This window comes from Gallinula chloropus (assembly GCF_964237585.1).
Source record: "Gallinula chloropus genome assembly, chromosome: Z".
Classification (NCBI taxonomy): Eukaryota; Metazoa; Chordata; class Aves; order Gruiformes; family Rallidae; genus Gallinula; species Gallinula chloropus.
This window is the reverse complement of record NC_140089.1, coordinates 56950307-56977261: the sequence shown is the minus strand read 5'-3', so window position 1 is coordinate 56977261 and position 26955 is coordinate 56950307. Positions and strand designations below refer to the sequence as shown.

Genomic DNA, 26955 nt, shown 5'->3' with positions numbered 1-26955 from the left:
AGTTGTTACCCTTATTCCCATTATGCCTGTCTCTTCCAGAATCAGAGTGGGTTTTTCTTGAATGCAAGATATTTAGGCTTCTATAAAACCAGTCCAAAACCAAGTTCTTATGCAAAAACTACTCACAGAATCATACAATATCCTGAGTTGGAAGGGACCCATGAAGATCATCAACTCCAAGTCCTGGCTCCACACAGGGCCAGCCAGGTCAGAGCACGTCACTGAATGGTCAGAATTCGCTAGGAGTTTACTGCAGTCATGGGCCTCCAACTTGAGGCATCTGGAGTCCCAAAGCCCATCGACTCTGTTGAAGACAGAGGCAGTGAAGGTGTTAAACTCCTTTTCTTTCTCTGTGTCCCTGTTAGTAATGTGACCGTTCTCATCTAGCAACAGACCAATGTTCTCTCTGGTCCTCCTCTTGTTGTTACTGTATTTGAAGACCCCAGACTGTCTACCACAGTATTGTCCAGCCTCGGCTCTCTCTAAGCTTTGGCCACACACATTTTCTCCCTGCAAAGGTGAAGAGTGTCCCCGTAATCCCCGCACATTTCCTGATCTTGCTTCCACTTTCTTTTTCTGCTGAGCTCTAGAGGAACGTCCCTGCTCAGCCTCCTGCCCCACCTGCTTGATTTCTAATGTTTTGGAGTTGCCTATTCCTGTGCTTTTAGGAGGTGGTACTTAAAAAGTGGCCAGCATTGATGGACTTTCAAAAGCAGTTTCCCAGGGGACCTTACCAGCTACTTTCCTGAGCAGTCCAAAATCTGCTCTCCCTGTATCTAGTGTTGAAGTTTTGGAGGCAGTTTCCCTTCTTTCAACAAAGATTTTGAATTCCACTACTCTGTGGCCAAGAAGTCCACCTACTTCTACTTCCCCCCAAGTCCTTCTTTGTGGATGAGCAAGAGATCTAGGAGGGCACCTTTCTTCGTTGGCTCCCTCAATACCTGAACAAGGAAGTTACCATCCAGTTGCTTTAGGACTCTCCTGGACCTGTTTGTATTAGCTGTGGTGGTGTTCCCAGCTAACATCTGGCCAGTTGAAACCCCCATAAGGACACGGACAGGGGATCTAGAGGTGGCTCTTAGTCCCTTGAAGAATAACTCATCAATGTTGTTGTTGTTCTGGCTGGGCAGTCCACAGTAGACTCCCACCCCTGACTCTGACACTCTTTTCCCGCTAGCCTGGTTTTATTCCCTTCCCCCTTCAGACCTAGTTTAAAGCCCACTCCACAAGCCCTGCCAACTGCTGGGCTAGGATCCTTGTTCCCCTTTGGGACAGGTGGACCCCATCTGCCGCCAGGAATCCCAGTGCCAAATAAACCATCCCATGATCAAAAACCCCCTGGTGTGAAAAGAGCTAATCACACGCAGAGTCGAGGTGTTCATTTCAGTTCTGGTCAGAACAGGGTGCCAGGCCTAAAACACCAGCACGTACACCCAGCACATCAAGCGTGCCTTTTTTATTACAGTCAGATGTAGCCGATCGGTGGTGTGAAACTTCCTTACCCACCTTTCATTCACCGTCACCATAAAGACGTGTTTTTCCTCATGGTTCAGAGACTTGGTGAGGCCTTGTAATTAGCACCCGCATGATTCACAAAGCGGGGTACAACTCGGCATTAAAATCAGTACAGGGGAGTTAAGGAGACGTCGTTTCTTGATGCTATTGCAAGGCTAGATTTGTGTTATATGCACTTACAAAAGGGGCAGAATACTTTGCAGGGTCCTCTTCTTCTAAATTCTTGGTCCATGAAGAGATGCCATCCTGGTTACTGTAATCTCAGAAGGTACCGTGAAGGGTACGTGAAGTGTCATGTACTTTGCACTCTGAACCCTTAACTTTTCCTACATCGGTAACAATTTCTACATGATCGGAGTTAACTTGGGAGAATCGACTTTAAATTCCCGTTTTGCCTAAAACCTTTTGGCTGAGACAACACTGTCCTCACCAGGAAGACAGTGTTTCAGAAGGTCATGAAGATGATGTTTAAAAAGTAAGTGGAGTTGCAGTGCTGGAATTCCAGATGGTCATTGGGAGACAATCCATTCACAGCTGATTTGTGTAACTTCACTGGGAAACATTTGTAGGGGGTTATTAGCTCTATTATTACGCTGCACCTTTGAAGTAATGGGGATTTTATTGCTCCCCTCAGGGCAGAGTTGCAAATACCTCGACACTTGGATACGAGTAAGGGATTGAGGCCAGTACTGCGGAGGCATGATATGAACACATATACCCCTTTGACCTCAGTCAGAAGGCTCTTGTGACTTCTATTACATTTTGCCGTGCCTTGTGTCAAACATAGTGTGTTTGGAAAACACAGTTAGAAAAGGTTCTCATCAGAGACTGCTGAGCGTGATTGCCAGAGGACTGCCAGGCCCTGAGCATCTACAGGGGCACAGAAATCTGCTGGCTGTTCACGCTATTGCTAAGTGGAGAATCCACTTTACTTCTAAAAGTTACAAATTCTGACATAAAGTACTTGAAACATGAATTTCTATAAATCACTGCTCCACTTCAGAGGCTTTTTAGAGCCGTATAGAGATTGCTCATAAACTCGATTTCCCTGGAATGTCCCAAAGCTGTATTTGATGGGAACTAACCCACTTTTTTCTTTGTTTTTCTCATATGTGCCAAGAGGAGTGTCCAGTGGGGACGTACGGGGTGCAGTGTGCTGAGCCCTGCAAGTGTATGAATGGTGGGAAATGCTACCATATTGGTGGTGCCTGTCTCTGTGAAGCAGGATACACTGGAGAGCAGTGTGAAACAAGGCTTTGTCCTGAAGGAATTTATGGTCTCAAGTGTGATAAAAGATGTCCCTGGCACAGGCCCACTACCTGGAGGTAGGCTTTACACCCTTGAACCTGTTCTTCTGTAGAGAAGATAGAAATCTGAAAAGAAAGATTTCCTGATTTTTCTAGTACTTTCATGCAATCTGAAGCAGCGAAGGACTTGTGAGAGAATCTGGTATTCCCTAACTGGATCAGGAAACTCTCAGCCCAAAAGAGCTTCCCAATGACAGTGCTTGCAGCTATATGTGATCTTAATATTCATTGCTGTATTTATTTGGTTGCTTACCCGCCAAATAAATATTATGACAAAGTGGGACCTTTGTCTCTATTTACCAGGTGGGTAGATCATTACATTGCTCACTGTGTGTAGGCAGGATAGATCATATATCCCTTGCACGTTCTGGTGTGCTGTAAGTGCAAAATAACTGAAATCAATAGATGTGGTCAGTTGATGGCAGCTCCAGCCAATCCTCATGCTTGTCAGCCTCTATGCTTCGTGAAGGGTTAGATATAGGTATACCTGGGAGGTTCTATTATTTTCCAGGGGTCCAGAGAGCACCAGCAGGTAACAAGCCTCTTATGCAAAGAGTTTTTTCAGAAATGGTTCTTGTCCATTGCCTCTTTTGGTAGATATGCAAGGATTTGAGCTGGAGTGTGTATTGAACCCAGCCCTCTGTTCTCTGTGACCAGGTGAAAGTATCCATTTTTCCCTTGGTACTCAACAGTCAAGAGAAAACAGAGAGTGAGCACTGGCTGGCTGAGACTAAGGCCATATAAACCCCGTTTCCTCAGTGGGGTACAGCAACAGCGCTGTGACCTGGTATGAGCAGATCCATACGTCCCTGCCACTTCCCATCACAGGTTGGGGGGTTTACAGAAACTTGTCATTCTGAAGATGCAGTTTGCAGGAAGAAGCGAAAAAGGCCTCTGTCTGCCTTTGTCAACATTAGCGCCTTGTTTTGTACAGGAATGTACAAAATGTAGGAATTGCAGCATTTCAGGCTGGTTTTGGCATGTCTTTACTCACGTGACACCTGGTGTAAAAAGAGCACACTGTAGCTACGTACTTTTCTACAAGGGTTTTTCCTTTTGTCTTGTAAGCTCTTTCTGGTGATCTTCCACCCCTGCTTCACATTTGTAAATAAGACTGTGGGAGGTCATTCTGCATCACCAACTAATTTGGTATAGTTAGGCTGGGATTAGGGTTTTTTCAGGACACGTTCTGGTGGCCTTTCTTTTGTCTCTTGCTTTCTCTGAGGGATATGTGCATACATATATATATAGGCTCCCTTTCTTAATGTATAAATCTTACTGCCAATTAGTCTGACTTCATGAAAACCCATCAAAATCCTTCAAAAGTATTACAGCTTCCTACATCTATTTACAGGACAGTGATGTATGTCTTAAAATGCCAGTACTAGTAGTTTTATAAATACGTTCTAATTTAGATCTCAAGAACTGTTCAGTTGTAGATTGTCATTTTTAGTCCTGAATTACTTATCCTTCCATCCCCTCCTGGCAGCTGTCACCCTGTGTCTGGGGAATGCTCCTGCAAGCCTGGCTGGTCGGGGCTCTACTGCAACGAGACGTGTTCTCCAGGATTCTATGGCGAGTCATGTCAGCAGATCCGCAGCTGCCAAAATGGTGCTGACTGCAATAGTGTGACTGGAAAATGCACCTGTGGCCCTGGATTTAAGGTAAATAAGTCTCTCTTTCGCAGTACATTTTCAACTCCATTGGCTTTAGTTGAGTGCCAAGTTCTTCATGGTGCCCGAGTGTCCTTTCTCCACCACAGGAAAAGAAAGGTAACGGTATTTAGGTACATAAATAATACTGGGCGTTGTCTAAGATTCTGAGGCAAATCTGGGATTGGTTCTCAGCACTGAAGTGAAGGCATTTCAGGAAAGAAAAGATAGTGACTTTATAAGACAGTGCTAAGTACGAGGATGTCCTTGTGAGGTGTAAATAAAGGGAGGAATGATGGTTTCAGTCATTATCTTGCTGCAGCAGCTCCTGATGTTCCATCCAGAGAAAATCTAGAGCAAGACACTTGTTTTTGCGGTTCAGGATGGATTATTCTGCAGCTTTTACATGCATTTGTGGTTACCTGTGCTTTGGATATTTACAGGGTGACTGTTGTAGGAACAACAACTGTGAAAACTTCAGTCAAATTAATTCCTAAAAATACTGTAGACATCCACGTTCCATGAACCTGCTGTCTTACCGAGATTTGGTTTCGTGAAGGGCTTCCTTATTACTTAAGATACTGTCCATTGATCTAACCAAGTGGTGTTTGCTGTGTGACCTGAGCTCTCCCAACAACTAACAGGAAAGTAATGCTTACTGTGGACTTAAAGAGCATGAAGGAGTCCCTCGCCATGAAATTTCAGATACCTTAGTGACAGCCTGGAACAGGCATGTTCTCTGGCTTTTGTAGCACCTGAGTCAGTCTACAGAATGTACTAGTTCTATTGTCTGAATAGTTTTTAGACTCTGTTTTTGTGTAATTCAGGGTGCTGCTTGTGGTACTCCCTTAATAAAAAGCAGAGCACCCTGAAGGCCATATCACCAGATATCTCAGACATCCTCCAGCACTGGTTTCGTAGAAATCTTTTCACGTGGTGTCGACGTTCAACCCAAAACTATGCTACTCACCTCCCTTAAAGATCCACTCTTCCAATACACCTTTCTCTTTGTCACTTCTGCTGTAAGGAAGGGTTTGTAGTCCAGCGTCCTTCAGCTCTGATGGGGGATTGCTGAGAGGGGAGACTGTTGAATGCTCCCAAGCAAATTCCATGCCAAGCCTGCGTGGTAGGACTCCCTGTCTAAAAATGCACAACGCTTGAGAGTGGGAGAGAAGTGTTAGTTACACCGGAAGACAGCCACTAAATTTGTCAGGGGCTGATACTGTATCTACAAAATTAGAACCTTGGCTTGTGTCACTGCTGATGGTCACGTCGGACTGTCTCCTGCCGTTTCTATTGTATCAGATGGTCACATTTTTAAAAATCCATTTCCATTTCTCTCCATCCAGCGTGCAGTCTGCAAATCATTGCTACCCAGCATAATCAGCAGTGAAGGGTGCATTTTAGAACCATTTCCCATTACAGTCTTTTTTGCATCTGGAGAGAAGTGCAGAAATAATCTAGAAGGTCTTCCATGTATCCTTGGAGAAATGCAACTTAGGCACTGCTGCTATGTTTCCTTCTGTTTTGTGTCTAGGATTTTAGTTTCTAAACTGTATTGCAGAACTCCATCTGTTCAGTACTGGCGGAAGAATGACGACAGCAGCAGCTTGAATGTAGGGAATATAGTCCTTGCTTTTTTGGCCCATGCCTTAAACCTTCAGTATCCTCTGGTGCTTGGCAGTGAAATTTCAAGGTGTCTGTGTTTTCCTTGCCGATCTCCCCCGAGTTGCTATTGCATGGTGGCACCCATCTGCAAATGTGTGCTGTGCAGAGATGTCAGGAGGTGCCCTTCACCACCCTTGTTCCAACGTGGACAAGTCCTCGTCTGAAACTGCTGCTACTAGCTTGTAGCTAGTGGTACCCTGGGATTGCACATCTCCGAAAGATGCTGCCTGATAGGCAGGATGAAACACGTCCTCAGAGAGGAATGGGGGAAATCTTGGATTAATTTGTCACTTGAAATTCTTCTTTTTGGCAGGTTGGCATGGTGTAGATTGCTCAATAAATTGTCCCAGAGGTACCTGGGGGCTTGGCTGTAACTTAACTTGCCAGTGCCTTAACAGAGGGGCTTGCAGTGCTCTGGATGGAACCTGTACCTGTGCTCCAGGCTGGAGAGGAGAAAAATGTGAATTCCCTTGCCAGGTAGTTTCATAATTTCACCAGATTTTGCACTGAATTTTGTCGGGGGGATAAGTCTCCAAGGAGGACTGCTCCTGGTAGCTCATAGACAACTGAGTTGAAGATTAGGGACACGCGCCAACAAATCTTTGGGATGAACTCTGCAGTGCAACACACTGAAGTGCAGAAAACACACAGTTATGATGCACAGATGAAAAACTCTTCCTGCTTTCATGCTTTGACGTCGAGCCTCAGACTTTTCTCCAGCTCCTTTAGAATTTGTTGAAAAACACAGACCCAGATTTTTCCCTGTTGGCATCAAATGCTCTCTAGAGTGCTTCTGTTAAAGCAGAAAAAACTATGAGAGGAAAGAATGTGCCAGAAATAGATACTTAACATCAAACAACATAATTTTAGTTAAATTATCTTCTATCTCTGGTACAATATGAACGGAGAAGTTGCCTTCATTCTTAGTCAGCTGTGAGAAGGCACTCCGAAGAGTGCAGTGACAGACAGGTCTTTGCCTTCCTTTTAGGGCTCTGATGCCGTCACGCTGACATTGAGAACTGCAAAGTTAGAATTCATTGCACTGACATGACATTGCTGCATCAGGTCTGCTGCATCAGGTCTGCTGCACATTGGAATTTGTGCTTGGGGAGAGCAATCAAAATACCTAATTTCAAAGTTTTTTAAAATGGTAAAAGTCAAACCTGATTTGTTTTATTCCATAACTGTTTTTTATTACATTTTGTAGTCAAAACATGAACTCTTTCTCTGAAAAACTGGCTCCATCTTTTCCAGTGATAGAGTTTGGTTTTCTAGGAAATTCTTAGAAGCTCCAGTTTTTAACTAAACTCTCTGCTCTATAGGAGGACTGTGTGGGGCTGGAAGGAGACAGGGGCCAGTTCTGTGGCTGTTTTGTTCCATCCGTGATTCACAGGTATGGAAATGTTGTTGAGTGTGGGATCCACAGGCAAACTGGGAGTAGGAGAGTAGACGGGTCAATCTGAAACCTTGCGCGCCTTCACAGAACCATTCCTCAGGAAGTGGTGAAGAGCTGTAAATATGCAGGGCTGTGCTGGCAGCTCTGGTACGTAAAGCCTTGCGTGCAGGAACCCAGAAAGCTTGGCTCTGGCAGCCAAAAAGAGGATCAGTTGTGCAGAAGCTGTGCTTCCACTTAGGTTTTTCAAACTTGAGAACTCAAGTGTCTCTGCACATATTTTGTTCTGCATGAAAATTGTTGCACTTTTCTGCAAGGTTTCTCTGGCATTTTCCTTGTGGTATTAGGAAGTATTTGTATTTGGTTATCCATTAGAATTTGTGTTTGACGCTGTTGTCTATGAAGAGCAAGGTAATTTGAAAACATGATGAAACTCTGCAGAAAGGCATGCTATCACAAACCTTTTATCTCCAGGAAGGGATTTGAGTTCTCACCTAAATGTCTATGTAAGTGTTGGGAAAACTCTTCCAGCTTCTGTAAGATGGAGTTGACGCTCTAAGTTTGCCCCTCTCAGAGGGTTCTGGAGTTTTGTGTCTCCGTGCGATACTGTAGCGTTGCAAGCTTCAGCTTTCCTGTTTGTATTCAAGGGTCAGTAGTCTCTGTGGACTCTCTCCACAGGAGTCCTCACAGAAAGAGAGAGAGGCTGCCACAGCCAGCACTCACCTAACTGAGCGCGGAGTCTTCTTGGCCTTATTGTCGTCCCAAAAGCCGCAGTGTGACCTCCCATCAGTCACTCAGATACCGCTGGGAAATGGCAAGGCTGCAAAAATAATAAAAGTAATTGGAGTGAATGATGAGAAAATAGTAGTATTGTCATTGTGCCATCGATGAGTAGTTTGTGAGACACTAGGGCAGACAAATCACCAGAGACCAAAAGTATGGTAACGAATGAAGCCAGGTTAAAGTAGGTAGATTCTATGATTTGAAAGTCCGTAGTAAAAATGTAGCATCTTTTTGTAACAGGTTCTAAAAATGAGCTGGCCGGTGTGATAGAACTATCCTGGGTGGAGATGACGACTTCAGGCGTAGCACAGACCTTGACTGCGTGACCTCAGGTATTGGAAAGGAGACACTGCTTTTGGCTTCAGTGAAATCTTCATCTATGGAAAGGAAAAAGATTTTGCTAGAAAGAGACTTTGTGCTTGATTCTAGAAAAAATGGAATATCTGTCCTGGGATGATGTCATCACAACAGCGTGTGTAACGGACTAGTTTCAACACATTGGTGATGTCTAGACACACATGACATAAAGAGCATAGTTTGCTTTCTGCTCAGTGTATGGAAATATCCTCCTCCCACACTTCACACGTCAGAGCAATACTCCTGAGCAATACTTTCATAACAGGGCCTCAAATCGCTGCTCTATAAAGTTACATTGCAGAGAGAGCATTAGAAGGTAGGATTAAGAAAGGTGGTGTGGAACATATGTATATGCATAATGAGTGGAGTAGCAGGCAAAGGGTTTGTCACAATAGAGGAAGTAACTAAGTGCGACAAAGTATGTTAGAGTAGCTTAGCTACCTCATAATCTAATTTATCAGGAAAAAAATACCGGAAGGGATTAGAGCAGCCTTTCGCGTAAGAATTAAGTGAATTCCTATTTCTGGTCTCAGGTTCTCTAAAAGTTAGGTGATGTGTAGCTGGCTGTATCATGTCATGAGTACTTAAAGGATCACTGGAAAACATTGGTAAGTTTTTCTCAGTGAAGTAATGGCTATTTGTTTTCCAAGTTAGGAAACAGGTAAGAAGTCAAGGTCTAAGATGACCATACTCCTCTACAGATAAAACTATCCAGTCTATCTTTTTAAATGACTTTTCTTCAAATATGCCTTAGGAGTTGTTTTTGTTGGAGAGGACATACTATGTATAGCCAAATGTGTATAACATAAAAACTAGAGATGCATTTCACATGCAACCCAAGTCAGCATGGCCTGACAAGTAACAGAATGTCAGTTAAGTCATTAAGAGCTGGGATATAGTGAACCTTAGAGGAAGACGAGCAAATCTCCATTTGTGAGTGTAAAGCCTTGAACTGCACGAATAATGAGGATGCCATTGCCAGCCTTGTGTATTTAGAAAGCAGCGCTAATTCAGAGTCAGGAATTGCTCTGAAGAGTAGTTCACGGCTGTATAGAAAGTGTAGGAAGGAATGACGGTTTGTTCTTTCTGATTCCAGTCTGTTCCCCTGGGATTTATGGACACCGCTGCAGCCAGACATGCCCCCGGTGTGTACACAGCAGTGGTCCCTGCCACCATATTACTGGCTTATGTGACTGCTTACCTGGGTTTACAAGAGCCCTCTGTAACGAAGGTACAAGTTGTAGTAAAGACTCTCTGGGACAGAGAGACCAGGCACTTCAGCAATTTTCCTTCTGTCGCTTGGAAGCCATAAAACCAACAGCAGTTGCTGTTGTAGTGCTTGCAGCGTATAAATTAGGAATCTTAAGCAGGTTTAAACTGTTTGAACATTTGATCCTACAGTATGAAACCCACTGTATTGTTATTTGTATTATTTGCATAATGAGCATGTATAAAGGGCTTCCCAGAATTTCTAATGCCTTACTGAACATTATACTAAGCGGTACCTGTCTTGATCCTAGTATCAAGATTCCTCTTGAAATAAAGAAAAGGTAATCCCATTCTGATTACTAAGGAGTTCTAATTGTGTTTTGTTCCAGTATGTCCCAGTGGCAGATTTGGCAAGAACTGCATTGGAATATGCACGTGCACCAGTAAAGGAATGTGCAATCCTATTGATAAATCCTGTCAGTGTTACCCTGGCTGGATTGGTAGTGACTGCTCTCAACGTAAGTATGGAATGTTCCCCTTTCTTTTAACAACAATCAATTCGGGTTTGGCTATTTACATTATCTAGTATTTAGTAAAAAACCCACTGTCCAAGTCAGAAATGAGGACTGTGTGGTATAGGAGGAAGAAATCCGAAAGTTTTCTTCTTCAGTTTATCAGCACTATCAGCAACATAATTGCACTCTGGCTTTTCTAAGAAGTGGGATGGAGCATATGAGAGAAGAGACCGATTTTCAGTCTTTCACTGCCCAAGAAGAGTTGTAGAGGATCTGCAGAGAGCTTCTGGCTGCTTCTTGCAGAAGCCACCCCTGCTTCCCCGCTTCGCCACCAGAACCTTGCCACATAAAAGCACAACGCAGATACCCCTTTTTACTGCCATTCTACCTCACTTGGGGAGTATTGCCTTGGTATGCTAACCCAGTGAAGACTTTGTTACTGACTCAGAGTGCTAGGCCCTAATTTCATTATGTTTCATAGGAGTTCTTTTATGAAATAATTCAGCATTCTCCAGATGCCTTGTCAGGTCTATGAAAATACTGATAATAGGAGAGAAATACCTGAGGCAGAATTCTCACAAGAAATAGATCCAATTCCATGAAGTACCAAAATCCACACGGTCCAAAACACTGTATTCCAAAGTTTCAGTCAACCCATTTCTGTGAATAAAAGAAGCCACACCAGAGCCTGATACGTCAACATTCCAAAGAGACTGTGCTGATTTCCAGGGAGGTGCATTTCCGAATACCATCCCGCATTGGTTTCACGTCACTTATGGTAACTCATTTATGGCTTGGCTAGTCCAGGTTAACTAGCTCTGTACCAGTGCAATGTAGCAGCTGGTGACTTTGGAAAAAAACCCTCTGCTGTCTAAATTCTGTGAAGTGATTGGCATGCACAACTAAGTATCATAGCAAGATAAATCTTGAGCCGATTCCTGTGGAAGCCAGTAGCAAGAAAGGTGTCTGGTTTTATGGTAAAATAAGTAAGTATTTTGGAGAGTAGAAGAATAGGGATTTAGGAGGAGGAGAGACTTACTCACAAATCAATAACAAGAAAATGGTGCCAGCAATATGAATGGAAGCATCTATTTAGACTGTGCTCATGGGCTGTAACAGAGCAAGTTTCTTTGCTTTGTGTACAGGCCTTTTGTTCACATGGAAGATAATGATTCCATTAATTTCTTCTGGAACCAGTAACCTTCTTAAAACTTTTAACCTTTCATCTGTATGGGGTTTACATTCCCTCATAGCTGACCACTATTTTCAAACAAAAACAATAACAAAAAGAATCAAAAGGCACAACTGAAGCGAAAACAAGAAAAAACAAACTTAGTACTTTTTTTTTTGTCACTACAATGTAGTATATTTCTTAATGAAGTGAAATTTGGGCAAAACCACCACTTTGCAAAAATGCAGCCCACACATAGATGAGTCCTTATGCGTTTAAAGGATTCAGGAATTTTTATTGCTCTCAGACAGGTCTCTGGACAACCAAATCAGTGCACAGCAACAAACAGTTAACAGTCTTTTTAAACTTACACAGAATTAAAGCTAAGGCTTCTATATCTGACCTGTTTCTTCTCTCCTTGAAACACACATGCAATACCTTTCCACAAAAGCATTTTAAAATTACCCATCTCTTTTTGGTAAAGAAACAAATAAAAACTTCAGGATGTGACCCCTAATCAGGAGAAAGGGGCTGTTCTTAGAGTACCCTCTGCATTCAGAGATATTTTATCATGAAGAAAATTATCCTTGCCTGTCTCTGAGCAGTAATTAACATTTTGGACCCACTTCACCATTCTAATGGCAGTACATAGTATCAGATTCATTCACTGTGACATTTTCAAAGCAGTCAGTGAAATTCTTTCTCATGACATGTTGAACTTGTTGTGAGAAATCTCCAGCTTTATAGATAATTACTTGTTTTTTAGACATGCTATATTCATCAATGCAACCACAGCAGCAAGAGTTCACTTGATAAAGGTACAGTCCTGATCATATGCATATCTAGAGTAAAAGAAGTCCTTAGTTAGAAAAGACCCAACCTGTGGCTATTTGCTCAGAATGGAGTAGCCCAAGTCCTAGGGGTCTGCCACTGGTGACACATTGCCATCTGCTGGCCATCTGCTGGCCGTGGACAGACAGAGCTTGGGGCTAGGAACGAATGGTAGCGTCCGTGGTGCTGCAGATCTGTAATCCCAACACAGTTAAGAAGCTCTGACTGATTCGAGTTCCTTTTTTCTCTCACACTTGGTGCAGAATTCCCTCAGGGTACATACGGGTATGGATGCCGGCAGATTTGTGACTGTCTGAACAACTCAACGTGTGACCACATCCCGGGAACATGTTACTGCAGCCCAGGCTGGAAGGGGGCCAGATGTGATCAAGGTAAAGCCTCCATGCAATCAAATTCTCTTAATTGTTTGATAGGAAATTTGGATTAGCCTATTACATTCCATCTCTGTATCACTCACTAAATTAGTCTGATAAAGCTCGTAGGTTTAAATAGTCCATCCTGTTAAGTGATGTATATTCTGTGGATTTTGTAAGTATTCCATGCCTCAGTAAGAGTTCACTGGAGCAAAGCAATCAGTGTAGTTGTGTGAAATACAGAGTCCTTCCTAGAATGTTCTGAGTTGGCAGGGACCCAGAAGGATCATAGGGTCCAACTCCTGGCTCCACACAGGACCAGCCAAGTCAGAGCATGGGACCGAGCGCATCGTCCAGCTGCTTCTTGAACTCAGTCAAGCTGGGTGCTGTGACCACTTCCCTGGGGAGTCTGGAACAGGACAGGACAGCCTTTACAGCGCTGTCCTCTCCAAAAAGGCAGAATTGCTGATGGAGCGAGTGCTTGACCTGCTTTGTGCTTTTGCTTAGAAAATGTTGTTACTTTCTCAAGTCCATGAAAACACCTTTTTCTAGGAAGAACATGAATGTTTCTCCTTAAGGCCAGGAATGTCTTCACATCGGTTTCAAACATCATTCAACAATATGCCTGCAGTGACCTACACCCCTGCTCTGAGGGCCATCAATGCAGCTTACACCATTCCAGGTAAATGACATTTAGAAGGTGGGGGTTTTTCTCCATCTCTTCACTTTGCGCTTTTTTAGCTGAGCTCTGAAGGGTTCTCACATGCCCCTAACAGTGCCCATTTCACCTTTTGGGATGAGCAAGGGTTGCTGTGAGCAGGAGCATACGTGGTTTTGAAAAGGATGTCTACAGTTCTGCCATGGGAGGCTTCCTGGAAGGAGAGGCAGGGGAGGGCTTCCACCTGTGGGAAGAGGCAGCCTGAGACACTGCTGTCAGTTGCCTTTCACGGGGGAGAGAGACCACCCTGGTAGCCGTGCCGGTGGACTGGCACAGGGGACCAGTGGGGTGTGATGGCAGATGTACGTGCTTACCTTTCAGCTGTCAGAGACAGTTCAGCCCAGTTCAGAGGAAGCATGGACTTTTCTATTCCTCTGTGGCTACTTAAAAACAGGATTGGAAACGGGCAAAATACAGTTTCTACTGAGAATTTAGTTCCGTGCCAACAGCTGGACTGCACAAGGCGGCTCCTGTAGCTGTGGCGAGTCAGGATTTCACAGGAGCTGTGGCAAGATCTCCTGGAGAGGCAGGGAGCAGAGAGGCTCGAGTCTGAAACAAGTGAAGGCAAAGAGCAAACCCGGGAGTGACTCAACGGGTACGTGAAACTTCAGGCACTGCTGTCTTCTGCCCACAGCTGTTAAGGCAGGCAGCAGGTGAAGAAGGTGGCAGAAAGAGTTTTCAGAGCCAAGAAAGAGCTGTCAGCAAAGGTGGGGGTGCTCTTGAGGCACTAGAGAGTGTTGCTATGAACTTGGTGGTTAAAATTCTCTGTAATTGGGACAGTGACTGCAGAGGCAAAAGAGAGCAAGGAACCTCAGGAGAGAAGTAAGTTAGCAAGTAACATGCTCTTGCTTCAAGTGACCTGTCAGTTCCTGCTCTGTGTCCCTAAATCCGTCAAATGAATGGCAATTTCCTAGGTAGATATTTTCCAGAAACTCTCCATTAGGTTTTGGAATGAGTGCAGAGCTGTAAAAAACATCTCCTCAGAAAGAAATGCCATGTTATTGATAGTTGTTGATTTTCTTTTCTTTTCAGAAGCCATCCCTCACAGTACCAGTGGAAATTCCAACAGTCACTATTTCTCTAACCCCAGTTATCATACTCTGACTCAGTGCGCTACCCCACCTCATGTCAACAACATGGACAGACTGACCCTGGCAAAGGTAGAGCATCAAAATCTCAGTGCTCCTGTGTCAATTAGCTTCTAGTTTATTTCATTTGGTTCCATCATGTTTCAGGTTTGGTTTCTTTTTGTGGTGGGTTGACCCTGGCTGGAGGTCAGGTGCCCAGCAAAGCCGCTCTATAACTCCCCTCCACAGCTGGACAGGGGAGAGAAGATATAACCAAAAGCTTATGAGTTGAGATAAGAGCAGGGAGAGATCATTCTGCAGATAACATCATGGGCAAAACAGCCGCAACGCGGAATAAAATGCATCTAATTTCTTACCAAATCAAAAGAGACTGGGATAATGAAGTATAAAACCAAATGTTCAAACACCTCCCCTCACCTCTCCCTTCTTCCTGGCCTCAACTTCACAAATTCTCTGCCACCTGCCCCCGAGCGGCACAGGAGGGGGCAGAATGGGGATTGTGGCCAGTTAATCACACGTTGTCTTTGCTGCTCCTTCCTCTTCAGGCAGAGGACTCCTCACATGCTTCCCCTGCTCCAGTGTGGGGTCTTTCCCACATCAGACAATCCTCCATGAACTTCTCCAACATGAATCCTTACCATGGGGGCTACAGCTCTTCACCAACTGCCCCGGCATGGCTTCCGTGGGGCTCAGACCTCCAGGAGAAGACTGCTCCAGCCTGCTTCCCCACAGAGCCACAGGCTGCCCCAGGGAAACCTGCTGTGGCATAGCCTCCTCTGTCCACGGGCTGCAGGTCCTGCCAGGAGCTTGCTCTAATGCAGGTTTCCCATGGGGTCACAGCCTCCTTCAGGTGTGTCCACCCGCTCCAGCATGGAGCTGCAGCTGGGATCTCTACTCGGCATCTTCCTCCTGGGCTGCAGCAGGACTGCCTGCTTCACCATGGTCTTCTCCATGGGCTGCTCGGGAATCTCCCCTCTGGTGCCTGGAGCGCTTCCTCCCCCTCCTTCTTCCCTGGCCTTGGTGTCTGCAGAGTTTCTTCATCTTCTCACTCCCTTCTCTGGCAGCAAGAAGTGTCTATCTGTGAGGTTTTTTCCTTCTGAAACATCCTATCACAGAGGTGCTGCCACCATCGCTGATGGGCTCATCGCTGGCCAGCGGTGGGTCCATCCTTGAGCCGTTGGGTATTTACTCTGTTGGATGTAGGGGACGCTTCTAGGAGCTTCTTGCAGAAGCCACTCCTGGCCTCCCACCGCTACCAAAACCTGGCCACGCAAACACAAACCACTTTCCCTGATTAGCACCTGGAAATCCTATAACTTCCCATCAGTTTCAGTTTCTGTTATCTGTCTTCCTTTGAATTAGGCCAAAACCAATCAGCTGTTTGTGAACCTTAAAAACGTGGAACCTGGAAAACGAGGAACTGTCATGGACTACGCGGGAACATTGCCTGCAGACTGGAAACATGGTGGCTACCTCAAGGAGCTTGGTAAGAAGGAAGAAGGAGGAGGAGGAGAGGGTGAATGGGATTCACTGTGTTTGGGATAGAGAGGGAAGCAGGGAATTTTTCCTGGTTCTCCGCTCAGGGTAATGCCAAGGTGGTCTGGCTGTGCGTGAGGTTCAGGGTTATGGGTTCGACCTTTCTTCAAGGAGACAAAAAAGTGACTCCTTGTGAGGAGCGGTGAATCCACCTGATGCCCAGTGCAGACATGATATGCAAAACTCTCATCATATTGTCATACAACTATTTTCATACTAACTACTTTCATAAATCAATGGGTGTTGTAAATAAGGATCTGCTTTGGCAAAATTACTTTGATTAAATAGGTGTGGGGTTGGGTGAATCCTTTTCTTTAATCCCCACCACACAGAATCAATGCTTTTTGAAGTAGTTTCTCATCATCTGGGCTGCTGCAGATGTAAATTGTAGCAGCATCTTCCCAGCTAAGCCTCCTGTCTGCTGAAACACAGCACATTGTCCCTCAAAAGAAAATTCCTGAGAAGGGGTGAGAATTTCTGTATCCTGTTGTCGCTTCATCCTTTCCCAATCTCAAGCATCCCAAAAAGGCTGGATCACACTCCTCATGTCTCTGCCCAGTGAAAGCCTTAGAAGGGACTCTGAGTGCCATTATTCTTTAGATGATTTAATTACCTTCATTTCTAGTCCTTCTCACTGTCAGGTTCTGGGGATCAGGTGCAGCATCAGAAGCAGTCTGCAGCAGGATTTTTCCCTGCCCATCCCCAGCCTTGGTCTAACAACAGCTCCGGCTGAGACGCGGGGTTTTTAAGAAAACAGTTTAACGCTCAGAGTTCAGCTTTACATTTTCTTAGAGCAGACGTACCAGCACTTGGGACTTCTGAGAGATCCCGGCTGTGGCTACCCCACTGCATGGGGAGATTCTGGAAGACTGGAGGAATGCTGATGTTATGCCTGGTTTCTAGAAGGTGCAATGGGATTGCTTGGGTAGCTCTAGGCTTGTGACCTGGGTGTCAGGCTTGGCAAAAACAGCAGGACAGCTGACATGAGACCTAGTAAATAAAGATGGAGTAGGAATAAATTTAGTTGGTTTAGGTCTTCTCAAATAACCTAATTCTGTTCTTGGAAACTGTGTATTTTGTTTAGAGAGAGACTGTCTAGAGAAAGTTCCTTTAGACTGCTGTAATGCTTGTAACAGAGTACCATGATGCAATCTTGGTTGCAGTGACCATGAAATGTTGGAGTTCTAGATCCTCAGGGAAGTAAGGAGGGTGCACAGCAAGCTCACTACCCTGGACTGCAGCAGAACATACTTCGGCCTCTTCAGGGACCTGCTCAGTAGAGTACCATGGAACGAAGCCCTGGAAGGACCAGGGGCCCAAGACAGATGGTTAGTATTCAAGGACTGCCTCCTTCAAGCTCTGGAGAGATGCAGCCCAACAAATGTGCCAGGAGGCCTGCCTGGATGAACAAGGAGCTCCTGGGCAAACTCAGACAGAGAAAGGAAGCCTACAGAGGGTAGAAGCATGGGCAGGTAGTCTAGGGGGAATAACGAGAAACTGTTCCAACAGCCAGGGACCAGGTTAAGAAAGCTAAAGTGCTGACAGAACTAAATCTGCCCTGAGACATCAAGGGCAACATCAAAAGCTTCTATAGCTCCATCAGTGACAAAATGAGGGTGAGAGGAAAAATTGGGCTTGTCTCCAGAAGGAAACAGGAGATGCAGTTACCCAGGATCTGGAGAAGGCTGAGGTACTTCATGACTTTTTGCCTCAGTCTTTTCTGGCAAGTGCTCAAGCCACAGTGCCCAAGGCACAGAAAGTGAAAGCACGTGAAGTGCAGTGTCCAGCTCTGAGCTCCCCAGTAAAAGACACTGAGCTGCTGAAGTGAGGCCAGGGGAGGGCTACAAAGGTCACCGCAGGGCTGGAGCACCTCTCCTACAAAGACAGGCTGAGAGAGTTGTGCTTGTTCCACCTGGGGAAGAGAAGGCTCTGGGGAGATTCTGTAGCAGCCTTTCACTACCTAACCGGGAGCGGGCTACCAGAAATCTGGAGAGGGGCTGTTTACAAGGGCATATAGTGAAAGGACAAAATGTAATGGCCTTAACCTGAAAGAAGTTAGATTTAGATCAGGTGTTAGGATGGAATTCTTCTCTGTTGGGGTGGTGAGGCCCCGTCACAGGCTGCCCAGAGAAGCGGTGGCTGCCCCCTCCCTGGCATTGTTCAGGGCCAGGCTGGATGGGGCTTTGGGCAACCTGGTCTAGTGGAGGGTGTCCCTGCCCACGACAGGGCGCTGGAACTAGATGTGCTTTGAGGTCCCTTCCAACCCCAACCACTCTGGGATTATCTGTATTGAATGCCAGCTACTATTCTAACCAGAATTGACAGTTCTCAGACTGCAACAGGAATTTGCTGATGACAAGACCAAGGGCCATAAACAAGAATAGCAGTAGAAGTGGATTCATTAAGGACTGTCTAACCATTTGGAAGTGCTATGACTGGTTTCCATTTAAATATTTGTTGGGGAGCGACTTGTTAGAACTCAACACCCTGTGTAGCATCGATGTCCATACTACTAGCATGCTTGAGAGAAACACGTGTTTTTCTTGTTGCAGATCTAGTGAAGAACTCCGAATATAATTTAAGTAATTGCTCGTTAAGTAGTTCTGAGAACCCCTACGCTACTATAAAAGACCCACCAGCTCTTGTCCCCAGAAGTTCAGAATGCGGCTATGTGGAAATGAAGTCCCCGGCACGCGGGGACTCCCCGTATGCTGAGATCGCTGGCTCTGCTTCAGCCAATAGGAACGTTTATGAAGTTGGTAAGTGCAAAATGTACTTCTCGATGTTGAAGGTTAAGAACAAAGAGCACAGGACTTTTTCCTTTGAGCCAGGTTAATCAAAACACATTAAAAAATCAGTTAAAAAAGCGATACGTTCAGGTTCTGTTTTCTGCTCCACCCATCTCACAACGTCTTTTCCAGGGAAGTGGTAGAGATCACAAGGACAGAGCTTTAAATACCTTCAGCTCTGATCTCTAACCTAGAGAGAGCGCTCAATTTCCCTGGTTTGAAGGCCTGTCTTTAAACAACAGCGTAAGCTAAGCATTTGATCGCACTCTATTTTAGGCTGTTGTGGTGGTTGCACCTTGACTGGAGGCCGGGTTCCTAGCAAAGACACTCTTCTCACTCCCCTTTTCAGCTGGGGGAGAAAATACCTCTTGAGAGGCTTAGGAGTGGAGATAAGGACAGGGAGAGATCATTCCGCAATCAGCGTCACAGGCAGAACAGACTCAACAGGGAATTGAAAAAACCCATCTTACCACACTCACATGCACAGAAACCAGGGTAGAATAATGAGAAGTGCAACCAAATCCTAAAAGGCCTGTCCCTGCCTCTCCCTTCTTCAAAGACTCAACTTTATTCATTATTTCTCTCCCTTCCTCCTTGCTGAGGTGTCACAGGGGGGTGGCAGAATGGGGGTTTCCATCAGTTCCTCATAAGTAATCTTCCTTCTTAGCGGGAAAGGGGGGGGTGGGCATTCCTTACACTCTTCCCCTGCTCCAGCATGGGGTCCTCCACAAACTTCTTCAACATCAGTCTTTTCCCACGGGGCTCCATCTCTTCACCAGCTGTCCCAGTGTGGGTCACTGCTATGGAGTACAGTCATAAAATCATAGAATGTCTCTGAGTCTCTCAGGCCCACACTGCTCCATCCTGGTCCCCCACAGAGTCACAAGTCCCCCCAGAAAACATGCTGTGGCCTGGGGCCTGTCTCTGCATAGGCTGCAGGTCCTGCCAGGAGCTTGCTCCAACACAGGTCACTACATCTTCAACGTGTGTCTCCCCACTCCAGCCTGGGGGCCTCTCCACGGGCTGCAGGAAGCATCTCTGCTCCCCATCATCTTCAGTGGGTGGCAAGGGGACAACCTGTTCCCCATGCTCTTCACAGGCTGCAGGGGAATCTCTCCTGTGGTGCCCGGAGCGCCTCCTCCTCCCCTTCTTCACTGACCTTGGTGTCTGCAAAGTTTCTTCCATTTTCTCACTCCCTCCTCTGGTGGCAAAAGCTTCCACTGGTGGGTTTTTTCCTCTTAAATATGTGACCACAGAGGGGCTGTGACCGGTGCTGATGGGCTCGGCCTTGGTCAGCGGCGGATCGGTCCTTGAGCTGGTTTGGCCATGCAGACCCACAGCAGCAGTTAAGTACTGAACACAGCTGGAGTAAGTTTATGGGAGGGATAGAAAGAATCTTTCCTCTTCTTGACATGAAAACCAGCATCTTCCCTCCCAGAGGCTGTATTTCACTGACAGGGGCCCTATCGAGTTCCTGCGCTACTGTGGCTGGTGTAGTTCCAGAAAACTTGGGGGTCTGGTAGAATCCTCCTTATCCCAATGCTCTCTAGGCTGGAATAAAGTCTATGTCTTCTGTCATAGGATACCATTTGCCTTTTCTGTCCCCAGTTAGACATTCCTCCAAAACCCACCAGTTCTCCCCACATTTCTAAGGATTTTTATAAAAACTAATTAAAAATTCATTATGAAACTAATTAAAATCCCCAAATTAGTTTGGTGGGTGGGTTTTTTAATTTTGTGTTTATTGTTGGGGGGGTTTGTTTGGTTGGTTTTGTTTATGCACAGACAAAGCACACTTGCTTCTGTCAGGAAATGTACTTGTGGCAGGGCCCTGCTGCAAACCCACAGGTGTAACTTAGTGTAAAGCCAAAGCACCATAATATCCCTCTTTGTTCCCACACCTGCCTTGTGACAAGGAATACTGAAGCAGAGAAGAGAGGATCTTTTGTAATGCAAACTGAAGTGTAACCCCGCGTTTGTTTCTGTTTGCTGCTTCTAGTGTTGAATGCATCTTCTCTCTTTTATCACAGAACCTACGTTGAGTGTTGTCCAGGGAGCACTCAGCAGCACCGGACGTTTCAGCCAGGATCCGTATGATCTGCCAAAAAACAGCCACATTCCATGTCATTATGACTTGCTACCAGTTCGAGACAGCCCCACATCCTCACCGAAAGAGGTCGGCAGTGAATGACCCCAAAAGCTGATGTGTAGCACAGTGGGACTCTCCCGGGGCAAAGTGGCAGGACTGTGCTCCTTCCTCTAGTTTCCTTCCCATCAGATTTGGTTCCAAATCTGTCCAGCAGACAGCTGCTGTACCTGAAACAGAATCTCAATGTGAGGTTTGTATTGTGTCTACAAGTGACAGATGGACAAATGCCACACTCTGGGGATCCTGGTTGTTCTTTTTTCATGGCAGTTAATTTTATAGACGCAGGTATGCAGCACATTTATACTGTAATATACTGGCTTAAAAATACTAGCTTGCAGATCAGTTTTTATAACATCCCATTTCAGACACTTTAAATATAGACTTCGTGTCCTCCCAGGACAGTGCAGTTTACCAAATACCACTTTGTACAGGTGATTTGATTCACTAGTTCTGTAGAAGAAAAGGCGCTTGGCCAAATTTTACCTTCCATTCTGATCTCAAGACATGATCTGATGGTGATAAGGAAGCTTGGGGAATCCATGACCAGGTTTTTCTTGTCCATTACTGGTGGTGGGCATACCTTGCTTGCATAGTTTGGGAGTTAAAAGCATTGCGTACCTCAGTATGCTACGGTGGATGCCTCGAGAAACTCCTGGTATTCCAGACCCAGCACCAGCCTTCAACAAGTCTTTTGCTGCCATTCAGCTCCATACGTTGCAGTTCTGACCACTACTTCTGCCACTACACAACTAATGCTCCATGACATATCAGTAATTACTTCAGAAAAGGTGTGTGCTACATCAGTTTATTTTTGTCACCAGGGACTGATTATGTAAGGAGTGGACAAAGGTGATGACTGCTGTAAATCTTAACTGCGAGGAAAGGTTTACATTTTATAAACAGGTAGTAATAATGTCTGTAATAGAGGATAAAAATAGTAAAGTGTTCTGTGTATTTTTTTTCTTAGAAATAACTGAGCAATCTCTGTGCATACTTGCTAAAAAGGCACCTTTTCTTTTTTATAGCTGACGTAAAGAAACACGTGCTTAAGCTGGTCTTTTGCATCGCTGATAATGTGACACATGTACCCCCCATTCTTTATTAACTCCTGTCTCCATTTCTATGCTGTGTGTCTGTGTTCTAGCCATCTAGTTGTAATTGCAAAAATATTCTACCGTGTGTGCGTTTCTTTGGCATTTTGGCCAACTGGCCTTTATTTTGTCCGGCTGAAGGAACCTCTGGGCAGAGGGAGAGGATTGAAGGCAGAATTCGTGTCGTCCCCATGTCTGTCAGAGGTGGTTACCTAATACATAACACTTTAACCTACTTCATTGGGAAAAAACATCAAGGTGGTGTTGTCAAGGCTAGTAACGAGGAAGCAGAAGGAAAGTCCAAACCAGTCCCTCCTTAAAGTTTAGCTTATTCTGTTGGCTCTGCATGGAGAGCACCTTTCCAACAGGCTCCTTTCTCTCCCTCCAGAACAGCCTGTTGGGAACTGTGAAATCTGCCAAGGTAGCGATGCATTGGAGCAGAATTGTTCCCCAAACATCTCAGCTGGAAATAAAATGGTTGATCCAGACCGGACATTCTGTGTCAGTGCCAAGTTACCTCTAGAACCCTGCATCAGGTGTGGCAGGACTGTTTCTAGCTGCTGCTGCTGGTGATGGTGCCGGAAAACATGCTTGTAACGGAGCCCCAGCAGGCTCCTCCACCCTCTTCTGGCATTAGCTCTCCAGCTTCTTGGGAGCAGCGTGTCCCAACATTTGCTCTGTGCCCAGTTAAAAGGGGTAGGCAGTTGCATCGTACGGCATACAGCGGGAAGCACGAGTCCTCCCTGAATTTATTTCAGCGAAGGATCGCTGGTAGACACTCTGAACAGATTACCTGCAGGGCTCACATAGTTTTGTCAAATGACAGCCACAGGACAAAAGCCCGTGGGACTGGCGTTGGCAATCCCACTGTCCCCTCTGTGCCCCAGCAGGCTTCCACTGAAGGACACTCATCTGTCAATTTGAGAGACCACCCCCCCAACTTAATCTTCATGCTTGTCATCTAGCCCTTTCTGTAGATCCCAGTATGCTCTTTAGAGAATTTAAATCCAAACAGAGATACTATATTGTGGTGGGAATTTAACGAGTAAGCTGACAAGTAATTTCAGCAAGTACTGTCTACTAAGAGAAAGGCCTTCACCAGGGACAGGGACGGCAAGAGAAGCTTTGCTGCTAAACAGTCACATTACAAGAGTGAGAAATGTCACACTGAAAAGGGAGCAACTTAGTACCAGTTTACTGAAGTGCAAAACGATGCACAAAGTGTGTAGCTGACTTTAATTGAGGTAGTAAGTAGAAACCTAAGGTTTTCCATAATGTAGGTGTACTAATGGTGGTCATGGAGAAACACCATGAACCTCAAGGCTTTTTAAAACGCTTAAAGGCTTTTAAGCAAAGATTTTAATCACAACACAGTCACACATGAAGTTTGTCCTTATTTTGATGTACCCAGAGAAGTCACATAAATTTTAATTGGAGATGCGCATGCAGATTAGGGGAAAGAAGATTTCAGTGCATTCATACTTTCTGCTGAGACAATCTGCAAAGCTGAGTTCATATTGAAGGGAATACAGAATAAAACAAACTCCACAGTGGCCAAGGTGTCAGTTAAGATCTGTTGGATTTTCCAAGTACCGTGACCATGATTGAATTTGTTTCTTTACGTAGGTATCCAACTAATGATCCTTATACTGAAGCTCTGAAGTCCAGACTGAAGAATACACAGCTCATTTGGACAGAAATTTTGACAGAAAGATGCATGTTTCTTAATTGCTGCCCAGAAAATCGTGTGGTTTGGTAGGCTTGTACTAGTGCTAAAGCACAGAACTTCCCAGTTTTAGCCCACAAGGTTTCACTTTGGTGTGACTGAACTGTAATACATCTTTAAAGAAAAGCTATCAAGTGTGCCTGGCTTTTTTTCTTCGCTGTAACAAAAAGGTGTTTTGTTGTGAAAATGTTTCTGTTTTCCAAAGATGACTGCTGTTGGTCCTTCTGCCCTTCACTACCATTTATTTCACTTCATGTACCTGGAGGCTGATGGAATAAAGTTTCTAATGAAAGATGTGAAATGCTGTGATGTTTTTTCCTTTCCCTTTCTTTTGCTGAGGGTGAGTCTAGAAATAGCGCAGGAACTATAAAACATGTTACACTTACCCATGCTGGACAACCAAGTCATGTATTTGATGGCATACAAGTCTCTCTCTTAGAGACAGCAAGTAATTCCTGAGATGCTTTGTCATAAATTGTGGTGGTTTGGTCCTGGCTGGAGGCCAGACGCCCACCAAAGCCGCTCTATCACTTCAGACTTCACTTTGGTCATGATTTCACTCCCTTCTTCCCCTGCATTGTGGCACAGGGAGGGGCTTGCTCTAACGTGGGTCACAGCATCTCCTCTATGTCTCCACCTGCTTCATCTAGCGTGGAGCCTCTCCAGGGGCTGCAGGTGGGGTCTCAGCCTTTTCCATGGGCTCTGGGGGGACACCCGCTCCACCATGGCTTTCTCCACAGGCTGCAGGGGCATCATTCTCTCCAGCAGCAGGGCGAGGCCTCCTCTCCCGCCCTCCCCGGCCTTGCTGCCTGCACAGCTCCTTACATCTTCTCACTCCCCTCTTTGGTGGGAAAATGCACCTGCCTGCCTTTTTATTCTCCTAAATGTGATTCCCTGAGGCGCTGTGACATTGGACGATTGGCTTGGCCTTGTTCAGCAGCAACTCTGGCCTTGAATTAGCCCATGTTTACTCTCTCGGGCCTGCAGAGAGCTTCTGGCTGCTTCTTGCAGCAGCCATTTTCTGCAGCCCCCTGCCCCCTTTTCCACCAGGACCCAGCCACGCAAAACTCTGACAGAAATCAAGGCTGATTTTGAGCTCCTGAACTTCTGTGATGTTCTGCCTGTTCCTGGAGGAGCCACGTCCAGAAGTAGGGAAATTCTTCCAAGCCAGTCTCTTCAATTTATCCCTTTACCCTTGAGAAAGATGGGAAGTTGACTTCACAAAAGCAAGATATTTTCCCTTTAATAAATTAATAATAATAATAACAATGATCGCCTTGGAATAATGACTAAGGAGCCAGTAACAACGTACAAACGCAGCATAAAGGGGCAGAGCATATGGCAGTTTCCCCTTTGTAACTCTGACCGCCAACGATTCATTTCAAACACTGGTTACAGGCAGATGTGTGGGAAATTGTTATTTATTTTAGTTCTACTTATTTATTGCTTTAAATATTATTCCAATTTAGTTAGAGTTTGATCAAGGATGAGATTTGGCATAATGGAAGGAGAGAAAGGCAGGAGAAAACCCACAAGAGTGAGCCAAGTGCTTCGGGCTTGTTCCTCAGGGCTCAATTCTAGGGCCAGTTCCAGTCAATCCTTTTATCAGTGATCCGGGGGCAGGGGTTGGATGCACCGTTAGCAAGTTTACTGATGCTACTAAACCGGCAGCCGCTGTTAAGTCTCTTGAGCAAGAACAGGCCTTGCAGTGGGCTGTAGATACACTGGAGCATGGGGCAGTCATCAAGGGCATGAAATTTAACAAGACAAACTGTTGGCTTCTGCACCTTGGGTGGCTGGGTGCCAGGCACAAGTATAAATTCATAGAATAACAGAATATGCTGAGTGGGAAGAGATGCACAAGGATCATCAAGTGCAACGCTTGGCTCCACACAGGGCCGGCCAAGCCAGATCATGTGACTGAGCGCTCAAAGCTGTGTCAAGGCAGGTTCAGACTTGAGCTCAGGATCAATTTCTGTACCAAGAGGGTGATCAAACACTGCAACAGCCTTCCTCAAGGGATGGCCCACGCCCCGTGCCCATCCGTTTCAGAGGCATTTGGACAATGCCCTTAACAACAGGCTTGAACTTTTGGTCAGCCCTGGAGTGGTCGGGCAGTCGGACTAGAAGATTGTTGGAGTTCCTTCCACCAGGGACAGTTCTGTTCTGTTGTGTTTTATTGTCCGTCAAGGTTTGTGAAAGCCAGAAGACCACCAAAAAGTAGTCATCTGACATGGCAGCTTCTGGAAGCTGCCTGAGTGCCATGTTTACTGGTCACCAACGGACAAGCGTGACGTCACCCAGCCCTGTAACCCAGCACACAGGGGTGCCCAACGGCCTCAAGCGCAGACTCCAGCTGAGCAGCCAGCGAGGCTGGAGTGCTGAGCGAAGGCTTGGTGCTGGTGCCTTACTCAGGACGGTTTTCAAGTGCGTATCCCAGAGATACTGAAGGGTGTGTCCAGGGCACACGCGGCGCATCTTCGAGCGCAGCTTCCAGCTGCTGCAGTGCCATTTGGAGGAAGCAGTTCACCACCCGCAGCTCCTCCCAGCCCACCGCAGCCAGAACAGCATGGCCACGGAGGTGGAACACCGCTGTCCAGTCTGCCTGGACAGCATTGACAACGCCGCCTTCGTGATGCCATGCCTCCACCAGTTCTGCTACGCCTGCATCCTGCGGTGGGCTAACAGCAAACCTGAGTGCCCCCTCTGCAAGAGGGGAGTACAATCCATCTTGCACTCGGTGCGGGCAGACCATGAATTTGAAGAGGTCCACATCAGACCACCACGAGAGGACTCAACATGGCCTGCCATACCTGCAGCTGGAGGAGCGCCCGCACACCCGGGGACCGACAGCCCCCCTCGCCCGCTAGCTGCCCAGCCGCCGGCGGTGGAGACGGTGCCCAGGGCTACAGTGGGTGGCCTGCAGCCAGACACCTGGGCATCTCTCTTTGATGAGCACCCAGCCCTCCTCCAACGCTTTCTGCCGTGGCTACAACAACACCTGAGGGCCACATTTCAACGGCAGCCTTCCACAGCAGATGTGTTGGAGGACCTCATCCGGGCCGTCCTGGGCTTATACGGGC

At 45.9% G+C, this 26955-nt stretch overlaps 2 protein-coding genes across 2 annotated transcripts in view; both read left to right on the top strand.

Moving 5' to 3' along the window:
- LOC311203707 (uncharacterized protein) overlaps nt 1-21170 on the top strand; it is a gene marked incomplete at its 5' end in the record, with an annotated part of 62808 nt that extends 41638 nt beyond the window's left edge. Inside the window, one exon of the mRNA XM_084278464.1 lies at nt 20937-21170. Within this exon, the coding sequence (XP_084134590.1) occupies nt 20937-21097 (161 nt within the window). The 3' untranslated portion in view covers nt 21098-21170. The remainder of the gene's footprint in view (nt 1-20936) is intronic.
- Nucleotides 2626-19049, top strand: LOC311203248 (uncharacterized protein; the record flags this gene model as incomplete). The annotated part of the gene is made up of 6 exons (XM_084277902.1): nt 2626-2840; nt 4312-4508; nt 6399-6619; nt 15944-16067; nt 18670-18876; nt 19039-19049. 6 exons carry the CDS (start codon nt 2626-2628, stop codon nt 19047-19049), a joined length of 975 nt encoding a protein of 324 aa, XP_084134028.1.
- Nucleotides 21171-26955: the final 5785 nt, after the last annotated feature.